At 32.2% G+C, this 23,444-nt stretch overlaps 1 protein-coding gene across 7 annotated transcripts in view; it reads right to left on the bottom strand.

The window, feature by feature from the left end:
• Window positions 1–202: 202 nt before the first annotated feature.
• The window catches only part of LOC140445956 (glutathione hydrolase 1 proenzyme-like), a 76,160-nt gene continuing 52,918 nt past the window's right edge, over window positions 203–23,444 (bottom strand). For all 7 annotated transcript variants that reach the window (XM_072538419.1, XM_072538418.1, XM_072538416.1 and 4 more), the window contains 6 exons: window positions 19,160–19,360; window positions 16,897–17,128; window positions 9,264–9,454; window positions 7,968–8,208; window positions 4,597–4,713; window positions 203–540 (listed from right to left, as the gene is read on the bottom strand). In XM_072538419.1, coding sequence (XP_072394520.1) covers window positions 376–540; window positions 4,597–4,713; window positions 7,968–8,208; window positions 9,264–9,454; window positions 16,897–17,128; window positions 19,160–19,360 — 1,147 coding nt within the window. In that variant the 3' untranslated portion in view covers window positions 203–375. The remainder of the gene's footprint in view (window positions 541–4,596; window positions 4,714–7,967; window positions 8,209–9,263; window positions 9,455–16,896; window positions 17,129–19,159; window positions 19,361–23,444) is intronic.

The following is a 23,444-nucleotide window of genomic DNA, read 5'->3' on the forward strand; positions in this document are numbered from 1 at the left end:
TACAATGAAAATTTACCTGTTTGGTAACCATACTATTATAACAATATTGTCAAGGAATAAGGCTATAACATAATAAAAAATACATCAAAAATTACCCATTTTTAAGATGGCCGGTTAATTTTAACCCAGAGTGTAGATTGATTGATTAAGCTTTTATTGTCTTGGATTACAAGTCCTGTTGACCAAATTGTAAAAGAATAAATCTGGAAAAATTACATTTATTTTCAAAATTAAACATTGTTTTTACTGTTACGTGTTTCTCGTGTATATAATACTATATTTAACAATTTTTTAATCTTTTGGATCACAGGTAACGTTACATCAATACCAGAAGCTGCCAATCACAAAACTCCATTTAATTATTTTTCAATTTGGCTAATACACGTACGTTGTATACCCCGGTCGTCTCCTGTCACTCCATGCGGTGATTTGTTCGCCTTTATTTTTAGTCGATATTCCAGTGATGGCTGCGAATCCATTATCGTCTTTAAACTGGAACTTGTGGCCGAATTTTGCTAATGCTTCCACGATGTCTTTGCCCTAGAAAAAAAAAACGTATAAATGGTGATATATTTCCATAACCGTAGACATCTTAAAATAATAAGTACCCAATACAAGGTTTTCTATCTTTCAATAATATAGTTGAATGACAAGAAGAACATGAGAGGAGAACACACAGCTTTAGCAGAAGCAAAAATAAACAAAGAGAAAAATGAAGAAGATAAAGAGAAAGATACAAATGCAGTTTTAATTAGAAGGATGAAAACAATTATGGGGAAAAATAAAGAAATGATGAACGAAATAAAGCAAGTGAGGAAGGAACAAGCCGAAAACAAAACGCAATTGTAATGGAAAGGAGGCAAGGGAATCAGAACTCGAAAAAAGAACTAAAGCAACTACAGGAAAGAATCGAACACAGAGAGAAATGCAGTAAGAAGAATAACATGATAATATCAAGATTTAAAATGGACACAAACGATGATAGAAACATAAGAGAAGGAATGGAAAATTTTATAGCTAGAGAACTATAAGTAAAAGTGAAATTAAGAAATGCCACAACGGTTAAATTAAAAGAGATATTGAAAAACAAGAATAAGTTAAAAAACACAACGACAACGAAAAATGGCAACAATAGGATACAAAAATTTAAGAGCAGACGGTAGAGAATGGTGATGAGATGAAGGGAACAAACAGGTGTCGGAATAAAAGAACGAGAAACTGCCCAATGGGCAGTAAGCAATTAGTAAAAGTAAAAAACTAATAACTAGTAAGCAACAGGAAAAATGGTAACGTCATAGCTACGATAAGGACGATGATTTTGACGGAAGGAAAAGAAAATAGCAAGAAAAGAAACAACCAAATTGAAATAGATTAAAAGTGGGAATATGGAACGTAAGATGGACTTACGAGGAAGGAGCATTCAACAATTTAAATGAAATACGTATACAATCAATATAATGGCCTTAAGAAACCAAGCAGCTGTGTAGTGAGATAGTGAAAGTTGGAAAAAGTACTCTTTTTAAAAGAGGCGGGCCAAATAGGTAACTGGGGATAGTTTTATGGTATCAAAGAAAATACGCGGCTTAGTAATATGTTCAAGCAATATCATAAAGACTGTGTTATTTAAGATTGCGCAGAAAATATGGGAAAATTATCATAATTATCGCACATGATCCTACAAAAGGAAAAGACATGGAAATAAAAATAAATTTTATGTACAACTCGGAGAACTAATTGGAGGAGTACCAAAATATGACATAAAAATAATCGTGGGAGATATGAATGCGAAAGTAGGAAGAGAAGGTGGTAAAAGCCTGCATAAGGAAAATAATGACAATGGAAAAAACTTTTCAATGGAACATAACCTTAAGATAGCGAGTACAAAATTTGATCATAAAGACGTACATAAAATAACCTGGATCTCTCCTGATGGGAAAACGAAAAACCAAATAGACCCATGTTCTAGTTAAAAGAAAACACAATAGATTAGTGACTGATTGTAGAAGCTACAGGGGAGCAGAGAGTATAAGAGAGCATAAGTGACCATCTATTGACAATAGTCACACTTAAGCAAAAAATTCCCAAACAACCAAGAAAAGGAAAACACCAGAAAAAATACCAAATAGAGCAGCTCCAAGATAAAGAGGTAGCAAAAAGAATATAGGAATAAATAAACAACAGAATGGGAACAATCACGACGCAAAACCTAGAAGAGGAAAGGAAATTAATACAAACAGTCATGATACAAGCGGCAGAACTTAGCATTGGGAAAGCAAAAAAAGAAAAGAGAGAATACTGGTTTAATGAAGACTTAAAAAATCGTAGCGCATAATAGCAACGCAAAAATGGAAAATATTAGAAGTAATGCAGTAAAGAAAAAAGTAAATTATAAAACCAAAAGATCTAGATGCTAAACGATTATGCAGACAAAAGAATAGACAATTACTGGAAAAACAACTAGAAATAATACAAGACAACTATGTTCAAAAAGAAGTTAAAAATTTTTAACAAGGAATAAAAAAGAACACAAGTGACGCAAAATAAAACTAGAATGGTTTTCATAAATAAAGGTGGTATGTTACTAGGAGAAAAGACAAAAAAATTCAACAGATGAGCAGAGTATTTCAATGGATTATTAAACGATGAAGGCCAAACAGGACCAGAAATACAACAACGAGCACAAGAAACAACACAACAACAAAAACAAGAACCGACAGAGAAGGATGTAATAGAAGTAATAAGAGACCTAAAAATAAAAGTGCAGGAAAAAGCGGAGTGCCAGCAGAAATAATAAAAGTAGGAGGAGGTATACAGCACCAATAGATAGCTCAACATCTTGTAAAAATATGGGAAACGAAAAAATGCCAGAGCAATGGAACATAGCATCCATCTGCCTAATTCACAAGAAAGGTGATAAAACTATTTGTGAAAATGACAGAAGAAATATTAGAAGTATTATAAAAAATATTCGTAATAATTATAAAAAGTAGAATAAAAACCTACGCAGCAGAAATAATAGGAGGACACCAGGCTGGTTTTAGACAGGAAAGAACAACAATCGATCTTTTAACAACAAGTTTTTATACTAAAGGTATTACAAAACAACAGTTATAAACAAAATCTAGGTTTGCATATGCTCTTTATGGATTTTAAACAGGCCTATGGCTCCATCTCACGAAACGGGCCATACGAAGCAATGAGATCACTAAGAATACGAAAGAAATTGGTACGATTTGAAAATGACGATAACAAATACAGTCAATAAAATTATGATAGAAGGAAGTCTTTTAAATCCGTTTAACGTCAAAAGACGTTTAAAATGGTGAGACCCTCTGAAAGACTTATTTAACTAAGTCCTAGAAAAAACAATTCGAGGAGCCAAGATCCAGACAAGCGGCACTATTCTTAATAAAAGACACCAGTGCATAGGTTTCGCAGATGACTTAGTATTTCTGACACGTTCAAGAATATAACTTAAAAATTGTTTACAAACTTTGAAGAAGAAGATATTATAAGAAGATAATAAGAAAATATTGCATATGAAAATGAGAGGGGAAAATATTGAAGAAAATAAATGGATCATTCTAAAAACGAATGAGAGAAAGTATAGATTTGGGAAGGTAACAGAATTTTAGTACTTTGGAGTAACAGTTACAAATAAAGGTGGCGAAGAAAGAGAAATAGATAAACGGTTTTTGAAAGGTAGTAAAGCAGTAGGATCATTAAATGTACTATTAAAGGCAAAAAACGAGTCCAGGGCAGCCAAGATTCGAACTTATGAATCAACAGTGAGACCATCAATGAATCAGAAAAAAGAAAAAGTTAGAGAGAACGAGAGGAAAACGTTGATAGAAGTTTTTGGTAGTATAAAGGAGGCAAACGGGAAATAGCGCAGAAGAACAAACCAGGAGCTATATGGAGATTTATAAAAGAACCAAAATAACACAGAAAATCGGGACACAGAGAGTTAGATGGTTGGGACATGTTATACGAATGCCAAAAAAACGTCCTAAGAGTTTTGCAAGAAGGAGAACAAGGGAAGAAAAGAAGATAGAGACCACGGTAAGTGGTTTGTTACCGTCCGGACTGACATAGAAGAAATAGGAACAAGAAACTAAAAAACACAAGTGAAAGACCGTAAAAAGTGGAAAAATATATATATAGGAAACCAGAAGAAGGTGGAAGGCCTTGTTCTGTTTTGCACCATGGTGGAAGGAGTCACCAGACTAGAAATGCAGGGATCTCTGACAGTACTGCCAAAATTGATCGCATGGCTCCTGCAAAGCCTTTCCAAAGTTAATTTGCTTCGTTTTTAACTTGGCTGGACCGTACTGATGACGACCAAATAGTTAGAAATACGTAAATACGTAGTTAGTCCTTCCACCTTCAACTATTTTCTTTTCTATTGAGTTGTGAGTTTTGCAAATGATTTTTAGGTTATCTATATTATTCTAATCTTGCATTATTTAACATCCTTTTTTTGTTTTGTAATATATATACATATATATATGTATATATATATATATATATATATATATATATATATATATATATATATATATATTAACACAGTTAATGAAAAAGAAACTGCCTTACCTCGGTTTCATATTCGGGATCATACACAATTTCCATAGGAAACAGTTGATGATGCATACGTTTTTCGTAAATAGCCGATTTTAGATCCATACCAAACCATAAATGTCGAAGAATAACCTAAAACAGAAATTATATAAAATATTTTGTAACGAAAATCATTTATAAAAATTTCTTTAGATCGTCTATGATTATTTGGTCTTTAAAATCCTCAGAAATACTATAATTGTATATAAAAAATGTTAAGATATGATTATAAATATTTTGAGACATTTATAAATACTTTAAGTAACATTCGAAATCTGAAGAAATTCTCAATTATTCTTTTGAAAAATGCTAACAGTTATGGTAATTCGAGTACTGACGGCGCAGAAGGTGAGATTTCGCAATGGTTTTACAGCGTCACCGCTAATGTTAAAAGGGAAGGGAAGCTGCGCTCTGATTTCATATCAAGCAAGCCGCCGCACCGTTTGTTCATCGGATAAATATCCACTTAAATATCAATTTATTTGTGATCAGGATGGTACAAAAATATTTTTCCAACTTCCTTCTTTGTGCTATTGGACTTTAAATTTAATATTAATTTAAGTTACAATACCGTGTCAGATAAGTTTTCATAAATGTGCTTAATAAAGGTGCGCCATCTCACCTCTGACAACGAGGATACATGGTTCACTTTTTTATGTTAAGGTGAGATGGTTCATTAATAATTTCTTTTCAGAGAAATTTCACTGGAAATTGTTCCAGACTAGTTGAACCGAACAACAGTTATCCGAAGCCATTCATGCTTTTAATGAAAATATTATATGAGTTAATAAGGCTGCTCGAAACTTTAAGGTACCGAAAACCACTATACGAAGAAGAAAATTAAGATTTAATGTGAAGAAAGGTCCTCTTGGACTTTCCCCACGTTAGGCGAAACTGCTGAAGAAAAAGTGTTCAAACATATCCTAAAACTTCAAAAAAACGGATTTTCTGTATGGCTTTTCAATTGGCCGAATAGCTGGTCATTAAACATCATTTTGATAAGGAATTGAGATTAGCTGGTTTTCCATGGTAGCAGTTATATTTACAGAGAAATTTAAGTCTGACAGTAAATAAAGCAGAAGTAGTATCCATTAATCGATCCTTGGGTATGAACAAAAAAGATATTGACACTTACGTTTAGCTGCTAGAAAATACTCTGACCGAGAACAATCTTATAAATAAACCTGGACATATCTATAATATGGATGAGACAGGTTTACAACTAAATAATAGATAAACCATTACCGTTATAGTCTGTTAAACGCGGAAGGCGTTTTTCTTCCCCCAACCTGCGTAATGAAAGGGTAAAATAAAAAAGCAAGAGTTCGAGGATGGGATGTCTTTGGGATCCTTGGTCTACATGTCGAAAAGATCGGCCTATGTCAACAGTGACATATTTTTTCAGTGGCTCAAAGATCAGTTCGTTCCCAGAAAGCCGACTTGAGTAGTTTTGTTACTGCTTCATGGTTATGTTTAACGTTGCAGTAACGTTCAGATGCTAGAATACTGTGTTATACACAAAATCATACTGCTTTGCTTACGAAGTCATACGACACAATTTTTACAACCGCTAGATATATGTATTTTCAGATCGTTAAAATTAAACTACCACTCAGTTTTCAATTTATACATTAAAAATAATCCAGGACGAAAGTTCACTAGACTATAATTTGGAAAGTTACTTGCTGAAGGATGAAATGAGTCTTTAACTGTAAATAACAGAACTTCAGCATTCAAGTCTACGGGAATTGTCCCATTTAATTCTTCTGCTATCCCAGATAACGCCTGTTTGACTGAAAATAGTATCGTACTTGAGGCTCCTGGTGCGGGAAAATATAAACAAATTCCAGACGGTAGTTCTTAAAGTTTTAGTAAAGATTTATCTGATGATGATCAACAATCAAAGTTGGCAGACTAAAGATGATGTTGTACCAGAAAAACAAAATACATCGGTTGCAAAATTAAATGCAAATGCTCCCGTAAAAAAATAGTTCTGGAAAAATGCTAGATATACTCTCAGAGATTTCTAGGTGACAAGGTGACAAGTGACAAAAAAAGGAGCAAACAGCTTGCTAAAATTTTAACTGCAGAGACAAAAATTGGCAAAAAAAAAGAATTTAGAAAATAGAGAAAGAAATTAAGACCACTAAATTAAAAAGAGTTTTGAAGAACCCCAAAGTGACCAAAAAAAAACTAAGAATGCTGTCAAAAGCTACTCATCCTCAGACAAAAATCTAGAGGCACCGACATTGGATGCCTCTTCAGATGATATGGACGACGATGACCAGACTTGCACCGGATGTGGCGAAATATATTCTCAAACCATAAAATCCGACGACTGGGTTAATTACTTACATTGATCTAAATAGTTTCACGATTCGTGTTCCAAGTTTAGGCTCCGAATTTAGTTTTAGAAGTTTTATTTTTTTATGCATTTTATTACTTAACACATCAATACAAAGATTTGTTAAAAAAATTAACAGTGATTCTAATTTAATAAGTTCTAAACATTTAGAACTTATGTCCAGAACCAGAGGTCCTTATGAATTTTTAAAAATCGTTAAAAAAACTTATGAAGAGTTCGAAATAATTATAAGTTCTTAGATATCCTAAGAAATCTTTCAAGAACCCTTTCGAATTCTTATTTATTCTCTGAAAACCACCCTTGCAGGTTCTTTCTAATACTTATAAATCATTAGGAATGTTCATAAATTCTTAAATATACTTTAAATATTGGGAAATTGGTAGGAAAGCTTAAAACCCTTAAATATTTCCCAAACATCATATGCCTATAAATACTTAGGTGCTTAGAAGCATTTAATAAATGATTAATATCAATATTTAGAATATTTAGAAATAAATATTGTTCTAAAGCCATTTTCTTGAGGAATCTTATGCAATTTGCTATTTTTATTGGAAATAAGCCACAATTTAAATTTAAAAAAAGTTTCTTTTTGACGTTTCGATTTCCAGTTCGGAAATCGATTTAAAAATGCAAAACACTGATGTTTTGTATTTTATAATTGCTTATAAATATAGAATCTAAGAACATAATAGACAAGAAATTTTCTACGTTACTATTTTTTTTTTAATTTTGACCAATTTAAACAGTGGAAAAATATAAATTTAAATAAAAGAATATATGATGCAATTTTTGCTTAAATGTGAATTGACTAAGGAAATGATTTTACCAGGAAGACTCTTACTTTATCTCTCAGATCTAGATCCAATAAAAAATTGGATAATTTTTGAATCAAAATATGTCAGCTTCAGATAAAATGATATATAGTTACAGATATATATGTGAGTTTTTTGTTTAAAAAAAAATATGTGGAATTTTTACCTACCAAAGAAACTGCAGTTGCTATTTTCGGCCCTCCTGCGCCACCTATAACCATCACCACGTTCTTGTTTTTATCTAGAACTATCGACGGGCACATCGATGAAACCGACCGTTTGCCAGGCTCAATAAAATTTGCGGGTGAGGATTCAAAACCATTTCCATTTGTTACATTTGGGGACGAAAAATCACGCATTTCATTGTTAAGTATGATGCCAGTGCTTTCAGAGGCGACACCTGACCCAAATCTATAAAAAAATCAATTTTAAGTGTTACTTTAAGAACACAGGACAAAATAAATCCTCAAAAATATATATAGAAATCCTTAGAAACCTTTAGAAATCTTTAGAAATCTTTAGAAATCTTTAAATCCTTGAAAATTTTTAGAAATCTATAAAAAAATCTTAAGAAATCTTTAAAAATATTTAGAAAACTTTAGAAAACTTTAGAAATCTTTAAAAATCTTTAAAAATCTTTAGAAATTTTTAGAAATTTTTAGAAATATATCATCATCATCATCATCATCTTGGTGCTACAGCCCTTAGAGGGCCTCGACCTTCTCAAGCTTTCTACGCCATTCTATTCTGTCCCTCGCTTGCATTTTCCAGTTGCCGACTCCGATCTTCTCGGCATCTTGTGTTACCCCGTCCATCCACCTCAGCTTTGGTCTACCCCGTCTTCTCATTCCCACGGGTTGCGCTGTTAGAATCTTTTTTATCATGTTGTAGATATTCTGCAGTTAAAAGTTATATCTACGCCTCCATATTCCGTTCTCACAGACCGCTCCGAATATCTTGCGTAGCACCTTTCTTTCAAAAATGGATAGAGCGCATTCATCTGTTTTCGTTAGCGTCCATGCCTCTGATCCATATGTGAGAACGGGGACTATCAGTGTTCTATACAGCCTTATACGAGTTTTTTGAGACAGACGTTTGTTAGCTAAGTACTTTGATAGACCATGATAACACCTGTTTGCAATTAGTATTCGCCTTTTTATTTCCTCAGATGTGTTATTATTGGGGTTAACCGATGTCCCTAGATATATATAGAAATATATAGAAATCTTTAAAATTCTTTATAAATTTTTAGAAATCTTTACAAATCTGTAGAAATCTGCAGAAATCTGTAGAAATCTTTAGAAATACTTATGAGTTTTTATAAATCCTTATTGTAGTGTCTTATTTAATGTGTTTATTAAAATTTAATAGAATATGGAAAAAGATTAACACAAAAACTATTAATATAGATTTGTCTCTATTTAAGAAAATTCCGGTAAATATACAACGGAGGCATTTAAACTTACAAAAGATTTATTGTACTTGTCACAGACACAGCATCCCCTTCTGGTGAGAGCACTGATATATGAGCAGTTCCATGATCCTCTGGCCACGTGGAATTCACATAATAATGTTTAGGATCATCATACGTTTTGTTGTCAGATATTAATCTTCGAATTCGCTCTGCGTATTGTTTTGATGTAAAGCTTTCTATTAACTGAAACAAATAACCAACATTACTTTATATTTTTTTGACAAAGATAAAAATTATTGATTAAATAGGAAAATATATTAATTCTCCTGAAACATCTCAGTTATATAATTTTCGGAATCAAAATTGTTCTTGCTATTCATACCTTCATTTATAAAAAAATAGTCAAATAGGATTAAAGATAAAAAGGAAATTCTAATTTGACTTACTTTGGTTTTTAAACAAAGGTGGCAAACGTGAACTTTGAGACTAAAATAGATAGATGACAATGGCACCACTTGATTTTTTTAACAGTGGACTGCAGGACCCCATGGTAATGTCCCAGAAATAATCACAATTTTTTCTCTTATTCAAAGACAGGTTTTATGTTACTGGCTTTCACAAAAAAATCCATCCAAGAAGCACTCCAGAATGAATATGAGAGTAATTTTTTTTAATCTGACTTAACTATCGAGAAACTAGGCATTTATCCTAAGATATCCTAAGAGAAATACACTATATTAAATTTTTTCAAATTCGTTTTATTAGGTTGGTTATTGCTCAATCGACTAACCAACCTAATAAAACGAATTTGGAAAGTTGAGAAATTACCACAAAGCTAGAAAATGCATTTATATATTTAATCCACAAAAAGAGAGATAAAAGCCAATGCCAAAATTACAGAGACATTGTTTTATTGGATGTATCATATGAGATATTGGCTTCATTTATAAGAAACCGACTAAAAAAATATGAATCTGAAATAATAGGTAAATATCAGGGAGGATTTAGATGAGGAAGGTGTACAATTGATCAGATTTTTAACGATGAAACAAATATTGCACAACAGTGTTCTGTTAAAAAAATCTACCTTGGAAAGAAGGTTATCACAGACTTTCACGGTAAGAAAGGGATTAAGACAAGGAGATCCATTGTACACAACTTTATTTAACCTGATTCCAGAAGCTATCCTACGACAAATTAGGTAGAGACAAATGGTATAATACACTACAAAAGACAGCAAATTATCGCGTTTGCAGACGATATTGCATTAATAACGAGATCAACATATAACTCATGCGAATATTAAAAAAAATGGAACCAATATTGAAAAAGTTTGGACTATGTATAAACGAAAATAAAACAGAATACTTTGAAATGAAAGCAAAGAAAATAGAGCCCGAAGATAACCTAAGAATAAGTAGCGGAAGTAGAGAATATTGTTTTGAAAAAGTGGATCAAGTCAAATACCTTGGAGTAACGTTTACAAATAGAGCTGAAGAAGATACTAAAATAGAGAAAAGAATTACTAAAGGAAGTAAAGCAGTAGGAGCACTAAACAGAATGATCAAATCCAAGTTAATATCAAGCAAAACGAAAATCAGGATTTACAAAGAAAAATATACAGAAATTGGAACGATAGGAAAGCAAGATAATACGCAAGATACATGAAAGAATAAAGGACAATGACGGCGTATGGAGAAGAAAAACAAATCAGGATATAACTGAGCTCTACAACCAACCAAGCCTCATACAAAAAGTAAAAGCACAAAGAACACATTGGATGGGACATTTTTACATGATGTCCACAAACAGGCATGAAAAAAGTATTAACCTGAGGAGCAGGTGGTAAGCGTAGACGAGGAAGACAAAAAAAGAAGTGGATAGAAAGTTAAAACCGATGTAAGAAAACTAAGAATACCGAACTGGGACGAAAAACAGAGATGAGTGGAAAAAATACTAAAGAAAATAAAAAGGTATGAAGAGCTGAATATATTAGTCCAGTCGCGATAACATTTGACAATATACGAGTGTAAATTTAACATCGTAACTAAATTCAGCTATTGCGTGAGCCGCCATCTTGATTTTAAAGGAGAACCGTTTTGCTAATACCTCCGCCATTTTCTACTTTTCGACAAAAATGGTAAGAACTGACATTATTGCAAATGCGATTTCCCACAATTTCTTTTTTACATTTTTTTTCGTGTGGTCGATATTTTCTGAGTTAAGGAAAAAAGAGTGGAAGGTGGTGGAAGCATAATAATTATCGAATTATCTCGTTTATTATTAAGTTTACGACATGAATGTCATCATTAGAATCTAGACGAATTAATGCCTCCCTAATATTCCTGTACAAGCTACTATACAATCTCATTGACTGCCCTGATATTCTTCGACAAATAAGTTTTAACGTTCCATCTTATCCAGTGAGAAATTCGATTACGTTCAGAAATACACAAGCTAGAACTAATCTTATGTTAAATTCTCTTCTATTTCTCATGTGCAACTATTATAATTCCGTAAGTGCTTACTGCGATATATTTCACTGCAGTTTAAAGCAGCTTACTAGGATGGCTGAGATCTACCTACATGATTGAGTAGTTTCTTTATGTTAAGGTAAGATACTCGAAAAATGTGTTCTTTAGTTAGTACCTATGAATTATTAATATTTCATTTAACTTTAGTATTGTATTTTGTCCTATAAATGGATTCTGTTGGACAATAAACGCTATCCAGATTTAGCCATACGGCTCACACTCCCTCTAAGGGGAAAATTCACTCATCCCAGATACCTACGGTATCAAAAGGATTGAGCTCTGGTGGGACTCTTTCCATGTTATCGAGTCCTAGGTGACTTGGTATGTCGGTGTATCTCCCAGAAATTTTCGTACGCATCTGGACGTCGAAAGTAACACAGCTTTCTGCATAATCTTATATAGATGTTCATTTAGACCCAGCTTTTTTATGTCTTCTAGGAGGCTCTTCGGGATGACTCCAGTGGTAGAAAGAATAATAGGTATCGTCTGGGTACTTTCCATCCTCCATTGTCTCCTGATTTGTATTTCTAGATCTCTGTACTTGGCGATCTTTTCGTTGTATTTAACACGTAAATTATTGGTGTTGGGTATCGCCACATCAATAAGTGTTGTTTGCCTAGTAATTTTATTAACTAGTATGAGATCGGGTCTATTATGGGCCACTGGTTGGTCTGTAAGCACAGTGCGGTCCCAGTATAGCTTGTAGTTGTCATTTTCAAGCATTCTATCAGGGACGTATTGATAATAAGGAAGATGGTCGGTTTGGAGAAGTCCCAGTTTGTCAGCTAGTTCTTGGTGGATAATCTTTCCTACTGAGTCATGACGTTCTTTATAATCACTACCGACAAATGCCTGGCAGCCACCGGTAAGATGTTGGATAGTTTCTTGGGCTTGGCATCCATATCGGCATTTGTCATTTTGGACTTGAGGATCTTTAACAATATATTTCAGGTAATTTTTAGTTGGAATAACCTGATCCTGAATGGCAAGTAGGAAACCCTCAGTCTCGGGAAACATCTTTCCTGATGTCAACCAATAGTTCGACGCTGTATTGTCGACATATTCTTGGCTGATCTCATTAAGATGTCGCCCATGCAGAGGTTTACTCATCCAGGCGCGCATTTTGTCTTGCTTAGTCAGGTGGTTTATGCGCATTTCTTGTTCCCTCAGTTTAAGCGGCGTCGTATCATCTACTGCGCAAATTGCTCGATGTAAAGTAGATGTCTCAGCCTGTACCTGAAAATAAGTTCTTAATAAACGCTATTATTATTATTATTATTATTATCATCATCATAAACAGCTATTTTATCCATCGTCGAATGTAAGCCTTCGTTAGGTGTGTCCAATTATGTCTGTTTATTATTTTTTGCATCGATTCGTGACCAGCCATTTGCTTGATGTCATCAATCCATCTGGTTTGAGGTCTGCTAATGGCGTACGTGTACCTAAACAACAATGAAGAGAATTAGATATATTTTATACAATTTTGATCTCTTTAATTGTTTTGCTAAAATCAATATTTAAAGTCGTAGGTTCGTTTCTATTTATTGCTTGCCGCTGATGATGTCACTGTCTAGCGTTCATTAGGCTTAAGACCTTAAATATTCATTTCAGCAAAAAAATGAAAGAAATCAAAATTGTATAAAATTTAATTTTCTTAATTTTTGTTTAAATACATTAATAATGGCGTAAAGTTAATATTAAACCAGATAATTCGAAAATTATGCTTCCTTCCTCCTCTTCCACTATTTTCCCCCGTAACTCGGAAAATATCGACCGCACGAAACATTTTTTTAAAAAAGTAGTCCTTATCATTTTTGTCGAAAAGTTGAAAATGGCGGAGATATTGAGCAAATATCTGAGGTTAGAATAATAAAATTTGAGACAGCTAGCCATATAAAGTTAGGCCTTTTTTGGTGTAACCCGACTGGACTATATGTATTATATATTAACTGTTAACGGTAGAAAGTTTTTCAAATTCCACCCTGTATACTATTATATTGCGATGTGTGTAAAATTACTCACATAAAATATTATAATAGAAAGAAACCACACAATTATATTTTTAGTATTTACCATAATAGCTTATTTCTGTTAAATTTTTATCGGTGCATGCTATGATTGCTTTTGTATAAACAAAAAAACTTGAAAATTTATTAACCTTTCCAAATTCGCCACATGTTAACTCGTGTACATACAAATTGGTATGACAATTGATTTAATTATAGATTAATTTTAAAATTAATTTCCATAAAATTATACATACACTCCAGTCGTCAGAAAATTGACCTCTAAAAATCATACGAACAAGCTGAATTTTGCTCAGAATGTAAATCTGGGACCTCCAAAAAGTTTGCCACTCCTACTCATGGACTTCCCTCCAAACCCCCTCGTATGGGGAAACGGAAAACACAGATTTAACAAGAATCTGTACGCTGTAGAAAAAATTAAGAAATGTAGCTGAGATAATTTTAAACAGAAATGTTGAATAAAAAAAAATATCACTTTTTTTGTAGAATGAACCAAATGAATGAACGACCGGCGATTTTAAAGAAACATGTTAAACATGCAGTATGTACTAGAAACAAATCAAGAGGACTACGAAAATTTGGATTAATGTCATATTTGGACGCAGCCACAAAACCTTTCGAAATTATTTCCATAGACACGATCGGAGGTTTTGGAGGTTCTCGATCGATATGCACCATTAAACATTGAAAACGCAAACTGCATATAATTTTGTTAAACTTGTGAAAGGGATCTGTGTAACAGATCAATACCCAGGAATAAATTCAAAAAAATTTATGAACTTTTTACATGAAAAATGTATACCAATAATCTTCACTATTACAAATACACAATTTTTTATCAGCTTGAATGAAAGATTAAATTAGACCCTAATCAATAAAATCAAATAAAAAATTAACGAAAAGACCAAACAACTGCCTGAACAACAATAGCACAAGAATGTGTGTGCAAATACAATGAAACAGAACATACTGTCACTGGTTTTACACCAGCATACTTAATGTATGAGTTGTTTTAAATAAAGGTTATTAATTATTAACAAATTAAGGTCAAAAAACGGTAAAAATTTGAGAATAAAATCTTATACGTCATATAAAAACCATTGCAAAGGCGTTTCTTAAATATTTATATCCTTATTTGTTGATTAGAAAGTTGCAAAATCAGTAAGAAATTTTGGTTTTTTATAATTGTTAATAACTTTTTTGAAAAATGAATAAGTACCTTTCTATTACATGGAATGATGGGACTTGTGGTGCTCAAATAATGATTAAAATTTCAAAGCGATCGGTCAAAGTTATTTTATGTGTTTGTCCCAAATTAAATTTTTTTGCACCAATTAAATTTAAAAATTACTGAAGGTACAGTAATTCTACGGATAGCTCAAAAAAAGAAGATTTATTCTATCAGGATTAATAAAAAAAAATGAGAAAAATAATTTTGAATATTGCAAAATCATTTTGAAACATGCCAATTTTTTGCTTATAAACAATAAGTAAACTTTTTAATCATTAAAAAAAAATCCACAAGGAAAGTAATTCCTACAGCTGGCTGTATACCACGTATCACAAAAAGAGGTTAATCTTTGTATATGGGTATATTTTATAAAAGCCCTTAAAAGGGCTACATTAAAAACACGAACGTTTTCGGAACAACAGTTCCATCATCAGGTTAAAATACCTAAAATAAGTATAAACCATTTAATTAAAGCAAACGTGGTTTAAAATTTTGACTAAGGTTAAAAAAGCAAAATGGTTATACTTACAGGTTACCATGCCTGAGCCACCAAAATATTTGGGTAAAAACCCTTTAAAATATATTATGTTACCAAAGATTGTACATGATGTTGATAATATTATTTGATGTTTAATATTTTAATTAAATTTTACTTCAGGTAACATACACCCATGCTTTAAGTGAGTTCCAGTGTCCGGAGAGTAAACCTCTTCAAACGGACTTCAGCTGGTAACTGATTGACAAGATACCCATGAACGGTGTCAAAAACAAAATGTCAATGTACCATGAAACAATATTAGTTAAACATAGCATTACTACAGCCAAAAGATTCAAAACTTTTTTTTTAATCATTGCCTGCAGGATCATTATTTTTTCATATTTGGAAAGTTTGCATTTTTTCACAAATTTAAAAAAGAAAAAGTTGTACTACGACAATTTGGGGCGAAGTTAGACCCTTTTTTTAATATTTAACAGCTGCTTTGTTTATAACAATTAAGAGATCTAAGTAGCGTCATTTGAAAAAACATACTTTAAAGTTTTAATGTGTCAAATTCGAAAAAGATTGCATTTCAACGAAATCGTCTACAAAGCTTCAAAATGTGGTCCTCACAATAGGCCGTCTTTGAAACCCGCGGGAGCGATGGAAGAGAAACGAATTGTTAACTGTAGCTCTTGTCGTTGTTTATGGATTACGACGTTTCTTCTTTAATTTGAATGTACTTCTTGCGTACATTACGAATATGCATTTTTTGAATAAATAAATTGTTAAATGAACCATCCAATTTATTTAATTTTTTTTAGTAATATTTGAGGTAATTATTATTGTAAAACATAAAAATATTTATGATTAATATATACTTCTTTAATAAACTTCGTAAATAATAGATTTTATAAAAAAACAAATTATTGTGTTCAATTATTTCTAAAAATAGTATTGGTTTATGTATTTATTTGGAAATAAAAAAATCTCGAGTAAACCAAGTTTTATTTTTTGTTAAACATGCTATTCAGTCAGTGTCACAAACAGAATATTTTTTGGCTTATTTTCCTAAACTCAATAATGTAATACTTAAATTTCAGATAATGGTTTGACAAGAAAATACGTAAGAGAAAATTTTACGAAACATAGTATTAATGATTCTAATAGTCACGATGGTTTTTTTTAACTGTTTTAATATAAAACAACTTTGCCCATGAAAACGTAAGCTCCTAATCATATTTCATTCTTAATATAAATTATATATCTTACCTGTCTTATTAATACTTATATATAATTGAATCAAAGACATGTATTCTAACAAAATAAACTAGTCATTACCTATGCACATAATTCTTGAATCTCACGATATTAGTTTAGCAATTCCATTGCGAAGCAAATATATTTCTTACCTCCGTTACATTCACGAACTTCGGATCTCCCATTTCTCCCCTTCTTGCGTAAGCGAACTTGAAACTTTCCACGATTCTCTGAGCAGCAGTAACGTTGTCAACATCCGAATTAACGAAATCACTTAAGGTATTTAAAATTAGAGCAATTTGGATTCCGCTGGCGGGCAAAGGGGAGGTGTAGAGGGTTTCGTCGTTTTTCATTGAGATTACTATTGGTTCTTCCCAGATCGGTCTAAAACATAAACGATTCAATAGATTCAATATATTATATTAAATTAGTTGGAAGATGTAAATTACACGTAAAGGAATATAATAAATAGAGTTCGGATTTAAAAGCATAAAGATACTCAAAAAAGCGCTTAAAAAACATTACGATTTTATGAAACAAACCGTTTTTTTTTAATATATTATATAATAATTTCTAAGCTTAACTTAAGAACTGGTAATAAGCACCTATGATAAATTTAAAAATAAAATAGAAAAAAAAACAAAAAAAAGATAACTAAAATAAAAATGCTTTAAAATAATTTTTATCGACATACTTTAGATAAACAAAAATAATATCATTTTTCAGCTATAATCATCTGATTTTTTCACTATACTTTTAACAAAATTACAAAAAAGAAACCTTGCCACTGGATCAACCCAAAATCTTTCTACCTTTTAATAAAGGTGTCACTGACAAGATCAATAGAACTCTTATCTCTCTAAACATCAAAACCATCTTCACTACTCACTCCAAGTTGTCCAATCTCGTCAGATCCGCAAAAAAACCAAATCCCAATAAAGACCATGGTGTCTAAGAAATAGCTTGTTCCAGTTGCTCACGTTCTTACATAGGACAGACAAACCGACGAATCCATAACCGTATTTACGAACATTCTCTATCGGTCAAAAATTCCGATAATACTTCATTCCTAGCCCAACATCATATTCAGACAGGTCACAAAATAGATTTCGAAAAAGCAAAAACCATCGCTCCCATCCGCTCCTTAAAATCGAGAATCATTCATGAAGTCATCGAAATTTAAAAACAGCCCAACAGCCTAAATACACGCGATGACGCTAAACGACTGCCTGCAACATGGCGACCGCTTCAACGACCCCCCACCCAAACCCACACCGCTCAGGCCACGTCAGCTCAGACCACGTCAGCGCATACCGTTCCCGCGCATACTGATAGCATAAAACCAGCCACATAGGGTAAGACCGGTTGTAACTCGACACTGAGGAGTACGCAGATTGAAACCTCAGTGCTGTTTGACCGTTCTTATATTTATACAGAACACGATACTGGTACGTCACGAATGAGGGGAGTAGGCAGATTGAGACCCCGAACTCGAACGAAACCGTATGACTCTTGAAAATGGCTCCAAAATGGGTACCGAAACGTCAAGCATTAAATTCTCAACGCGGTTCTTCCCGAGAACTTAGTATTCTTCTCAAGGAATTCAGGACAATGAATCGATCATCTCTCTCTGTCATTAAAAGTCGTCGAATAGAACCCGGCCGTCAACTGTAGCTATCGGTCTCCTGGTATCGACGGTAAGCCCTTAAGATTACAGACTGCGTTATAAGTAGGCGACGGGGGACAGTCCTCTGACTATCTCCCACTCAGGGTAAGGTAATAATGCAATTACCTTTCACTAGTGAAGTATCCATTTGTAAAATATTCACTTACTGCACTTCGAAGTGTATACATGTTACAATGTTTGCTGCATTGTCTATGCCATATAGAAGTAGGCAAATTTTACAACACGTTGCCAATTTGGAGGAAAACAATTATTTTTTGGAAGCTTTATAAAAGACAATATTTCATCAAGTAAGTAGTCAATTTTTCTGCTCGTAAGTATATATATATATATATATATATATATATATATATATATATATATATATATATATATATATATGTATATATAAATATATATATATATATATATATATATATATATATATATATATATATATATATATATATATTTGTTGTAGACGCGTAAAATGACCTATTTTTGAAAAATTAAAAAAAGTCGTAGATGCAAATCGTGTCAGATTAGTTATCCTAATGAAGCGATACTATGAGAAACTATTTCTAACTATAAGAAATATTTTTAGTTCAAATTTTTTCATCATTATTTTAAAGTTCAAATTTACTTGTAAACAATTTATAAATGTAAAAAAAATGTAATATAATTTAAGAAAAATCACGGATTTTTCCTTTTAATTACCCTATTATTTTTTTAATGAGTATAATAAATCTTACTCGTAAGTCCGCATATCATCCTCAGTTATTATTCCTCCTTTGTCTTGTATGTCTTTAACGAATCTTTTTGTTAACGATCCATTATGCAAAGCGTCCCCTCCCTCCTTGGCAATTATTTTTAAAGTATAGGCTAATTTAAGCAATTTTACGGACTCTCCCTCCTTGTAAGTATCGTTGGTTTGTGAATTGATATAAATCGATCTGAAACAAGAAAAGAATGTTTGAATGTTTTTATACAGCTCCGTCATATAAACTTTCAAAAAAACTGTTAGAGATTATTTTAGAACACACTAAATTTTTACCTAAATTTACCGTAAAAAATACAATAGAACTAGTTAATAGAATATAATGTTTTCAATTACCTAACAACTCAAAATTAATTTCATTTGACGTAAAAATTTTTTCCTAGTATTCCTCCTACAGAAACTTTGTTCTAGTAAAAAACCTTTTAGACTATAATATTACAAATCCAATCATTACATCTGAAATTTTACTTCTTCTTAACATTTGCATAAACCAGGCCTACTTTGAATTTAATAATCAAATATATACAAATAACAGTGCAAGCAATCCTCTAAGCCCATTTCTATCAGATATTTTTATGGATCATCTAGAGACAAGATTTCAAAACATCCCATATTCAAACAGTTTTTATATTGGTGGAGATACGTAGACGACATACTGGTATATTTCACTGGAACTAACAGGCAACTCGACCAATTTTTATCGTATATTAATTCACTTCATAGTCATATTGAATTTACAATACAAACAAAACAGAATCAATCCATACCTTTTTGTAGATTTAAAAATTATCAGACTTAAAAAAAAACATGCGTTCCCGTATTTCATAAACCTGCCCATACTGACACAACTATACATAATTCATCATCCCATCCTACACAACATAAACTGGCAGCCTATCATAGCATGTTACATAGATTAACAGAATCTGTTGTCAAAATACAACTTTGAGACAGAATTAAATACCATTAAGCAAATAGCAGTAAACAATGGATACAATGAACAAACAATTAATAAAATTTTAAATCAAAAACTACACAAGAAATTCCAGAAATTAGTATTTCCAGATAAAAAACACAGTACCTTCTGCTCGATTACATATCCAGTCAAAATATCAACAAAAATAGCCAAACACATAAAAGAGAAAGGAATAATATCAGATTTTACAAGAAACAACAACTTGGGCAAATATATTAAAAACAACAAGAGCCAAAATAAAAAGCACTTACACAGTGGTGTGTACAAACTTAAATGTGGTGACTGCTCAAAAACTTACATCGGTCAAACTGGTAAAACTTTTAACAAATGTATAGCAGAACATAAAATGGCTTTCAATAATAGAAAAACAAATTCTACATACCCACTTCACTTTCTAGATCATAATAATTCTTTTAATTACGAATTTCAAATTCTTCACATCCAAAATAAAGGCCTTAAGTTATCTTTATTAGAATCTATGGAAATTATCAAATTAAAAAAGACCGACATAATTCTAAATGACCAACTTGAGAAAAACAGTTCTCCCCTCCTCAACCTATTTCGTTAAAGACTATAAAGTGAAAACACATACCAAAAATAGATCACTTGAGAAAGGCACTCTGCCGAAACAGTTGTAGTGCTTAGATTTTATAATAAATTTTGTGGAAATTTTGTATTTTATTGTTATATAAAATAAATTTCCATCAAGTAACGGTCGAATCCATCACTTAAGAAAAGAATGCTTTTTAGAGAAACTATTTTTTTAAAAACAAAAGAAAAGTATTGTACCCTAGGGTTGTTTGTATGAAAAAATGTTTATTAAACTACTCTTAGGCAGCACATACAGGGTGGCCGAACGAAAATAAAATACAGGCGTTAATCGGAGCTGCGACAACATTTTTGATAAAAACCCCAGCGACACCTTGATTTTTATTCAAAGGGGACAGATTTTTCCGGTATCTTCGATTATTTTTTTTTAATAATCTTAAAACCAAGATAAAAATCACCCCAACATTTTTTGCATTTTTCATTTCATGCCAAATTGGGCCAAATATGATATCGTTTTAAAACACTTGTTTTACTAGAAAAATACCTACATTTTAAAATTAATATTTTTAGTTGGTTATTTCTTAGTTGACCAGATGTTCATAAATTCACGTGGACGCAACCACCGAGAAATTTAAAATCAATAATCGAATATTATATATGCAAAGAAAATAAATATCGAGAAGCAGAGTGTAGATCTGATTCCCATTTATTTCCAACGACAAAATTAAAATGACAGTTCAGTGATACTGCAGGACATTTCAACAAAGAGATATAATCTACAAAGTTTTAAAAATAAATCCATCCAGTTTCTGTATTGAATGAGGCTGAATTTGAAATTACACAATGTTTGTTACTCGTCACCAATTAAATCGTACAACGAAATCATGAAAGCTCTTACGAGCTTTTACGATTTGCATCACGAAATTACGAAACTGCAATAAAAGCTATTTAAAAAGTTGAAAGTATAAAGATTAGATATGAATGGTGGAATAAGCAAATAAAAGATCTTGTGGGAAAAAAGAAGGCTTTTGTAATAAATGGCTAGCAACAAAGTACCGTTACGATCGGCAAGAGTACAAACAGTTTAAACAAATAACTAAAAAAGAGGCAAATAAAGCCAAAAATGAGATGTGGAATAAAACCTGCCTTTACGTAGAAAATTGTGTGGGTACCGCAAGAAATAAAGAAGTCTGGAAAAGTATTAGAGGTAGTAGAACGTTTTTTTTTATAGAAAGGGACGCAATAGGTTAACGTAGGTTAACTTTATTATCCCCGGTATAGGTGGAATATTATGAATAAATTCTGGCAGAAGATCAAGCAAAATTCCAATATATTGACTAACGTTATGAAAAATGGGAAGGCTCCAGGATCAGGGGGAATACCCATATAACGGAATAAAAATAGCCCTGACAAACTATTTTAGCTCTTGGTTTATATCTTTAATTAATTCTTAAGAGGTGAAGAGCTACCTCAGAATAGAAAACTGCATGTATCAGCAATCTATACAAACATAAAGACAACAGAAAGGATTGTTAGAAGTAGAATTAGAAGAAGTAGAATGTGCGGAAAGATAATTAAAAATCGAGTTGGAGATTAATGGGAAGATGCTGAAGGTCAAATTGGCTTTTGAACTAGTCGTTCTTGTATTGGCAATGCGTTATGTCTAAAACAAACAATAGAAAAGCGCTTGGAATACAATATAGAGACACACCTAGTATTTACTGATCTTCAAATGGCGTATAATAGTGTCTCATTAGCCAAGCTGTGACAAAAGACAAGAAAATTCCACCGATTTACATTAATGCTATGAGAGAGTTGTGCGACGATCTGACGAGTTTAGTAAAGATTGGACAAAAAGTGACAAAAAAAATAAAGGTGACCAAAGGACTTCGCCAAGCCTGTTGCATTGCACCTACGCCCCTTCTAGCCCATGGCTTCTATTTTTCAGGCTGTTTTCCGTCTTTTCCTGCCAGTCCGCTATTCTTAGTTTTCTTCTAACCACCTGCGCTTTCCACCTGTTAAACCTGTTAACACTTTTTTTGCATGTTGTTTGTGGACATCCTGTAAACATTTCCCATCGAATCTGCTCTTTGTGCTTTTACTTTTTGTATGTTGCTTGGTTGGTTGTAGAGCTCCATTAATTCCTTATTTGTTCTTCTTCTTCATACGCCACCATTGTCCTTTGTCCCTTCATGTATTTTGTATAATATCTTTTTTTCCATACTTTCAATTTTTGTCTATTTTTCTGACCTAACACCCAAGTTTCGCTGCCATACATAAATGAAGGATGCACAATCGTTTTGTAAATTCTGATTTTCGAATTCCTGGATATTAGCTCTGAATTCTGAATTCGGTTTTATGAGTGGAGAATTGATCCACTTTTTCAAAACAATATTCTCTACTTCCGCTACTTATTCTTAGGTTATTATCTTCGGGCTCTATTTTCTTTGCTCTCATTTCAAAGTATTTTGTTTTATTTTCGTTTATACATAGTTCAAACTTTTTCAAAGTTTCCATTTTTTTTTAAATTTTATGAGTTCTGATTTTAATCGCGTAATCAATGTCATATCGTCTGCAAAAAGCGATAACTTGTTGTCTCTTATAGTATATTATACCATCTGTCTCTACACCACTTTGTTGTAGGATATGTTCTAGGATAAGTTTAAATAAAGTTTTGGGCAGTAGATCTCGTCTTAATCTCTTCCTTATCGTGAAAGATAATTGTCCTTCCAGG

The sequence above is a fragment of the Diabrotica undecimpunctata genome, chromosome 7 (genome assembly GCF_040954645.1).
Source record: "Diabrotica undecimpunctata isolate CICGRU chromosome 7, icDiaUnde3, whole genome shotgun sequence".
NCBI classification, from domain to species: Eukaryota; Metazoa; Arthropoda; class Insecta; order Coleoptera; family Chrysomelidae; genus Diabrotica; species Diabrotica undecimpunctata.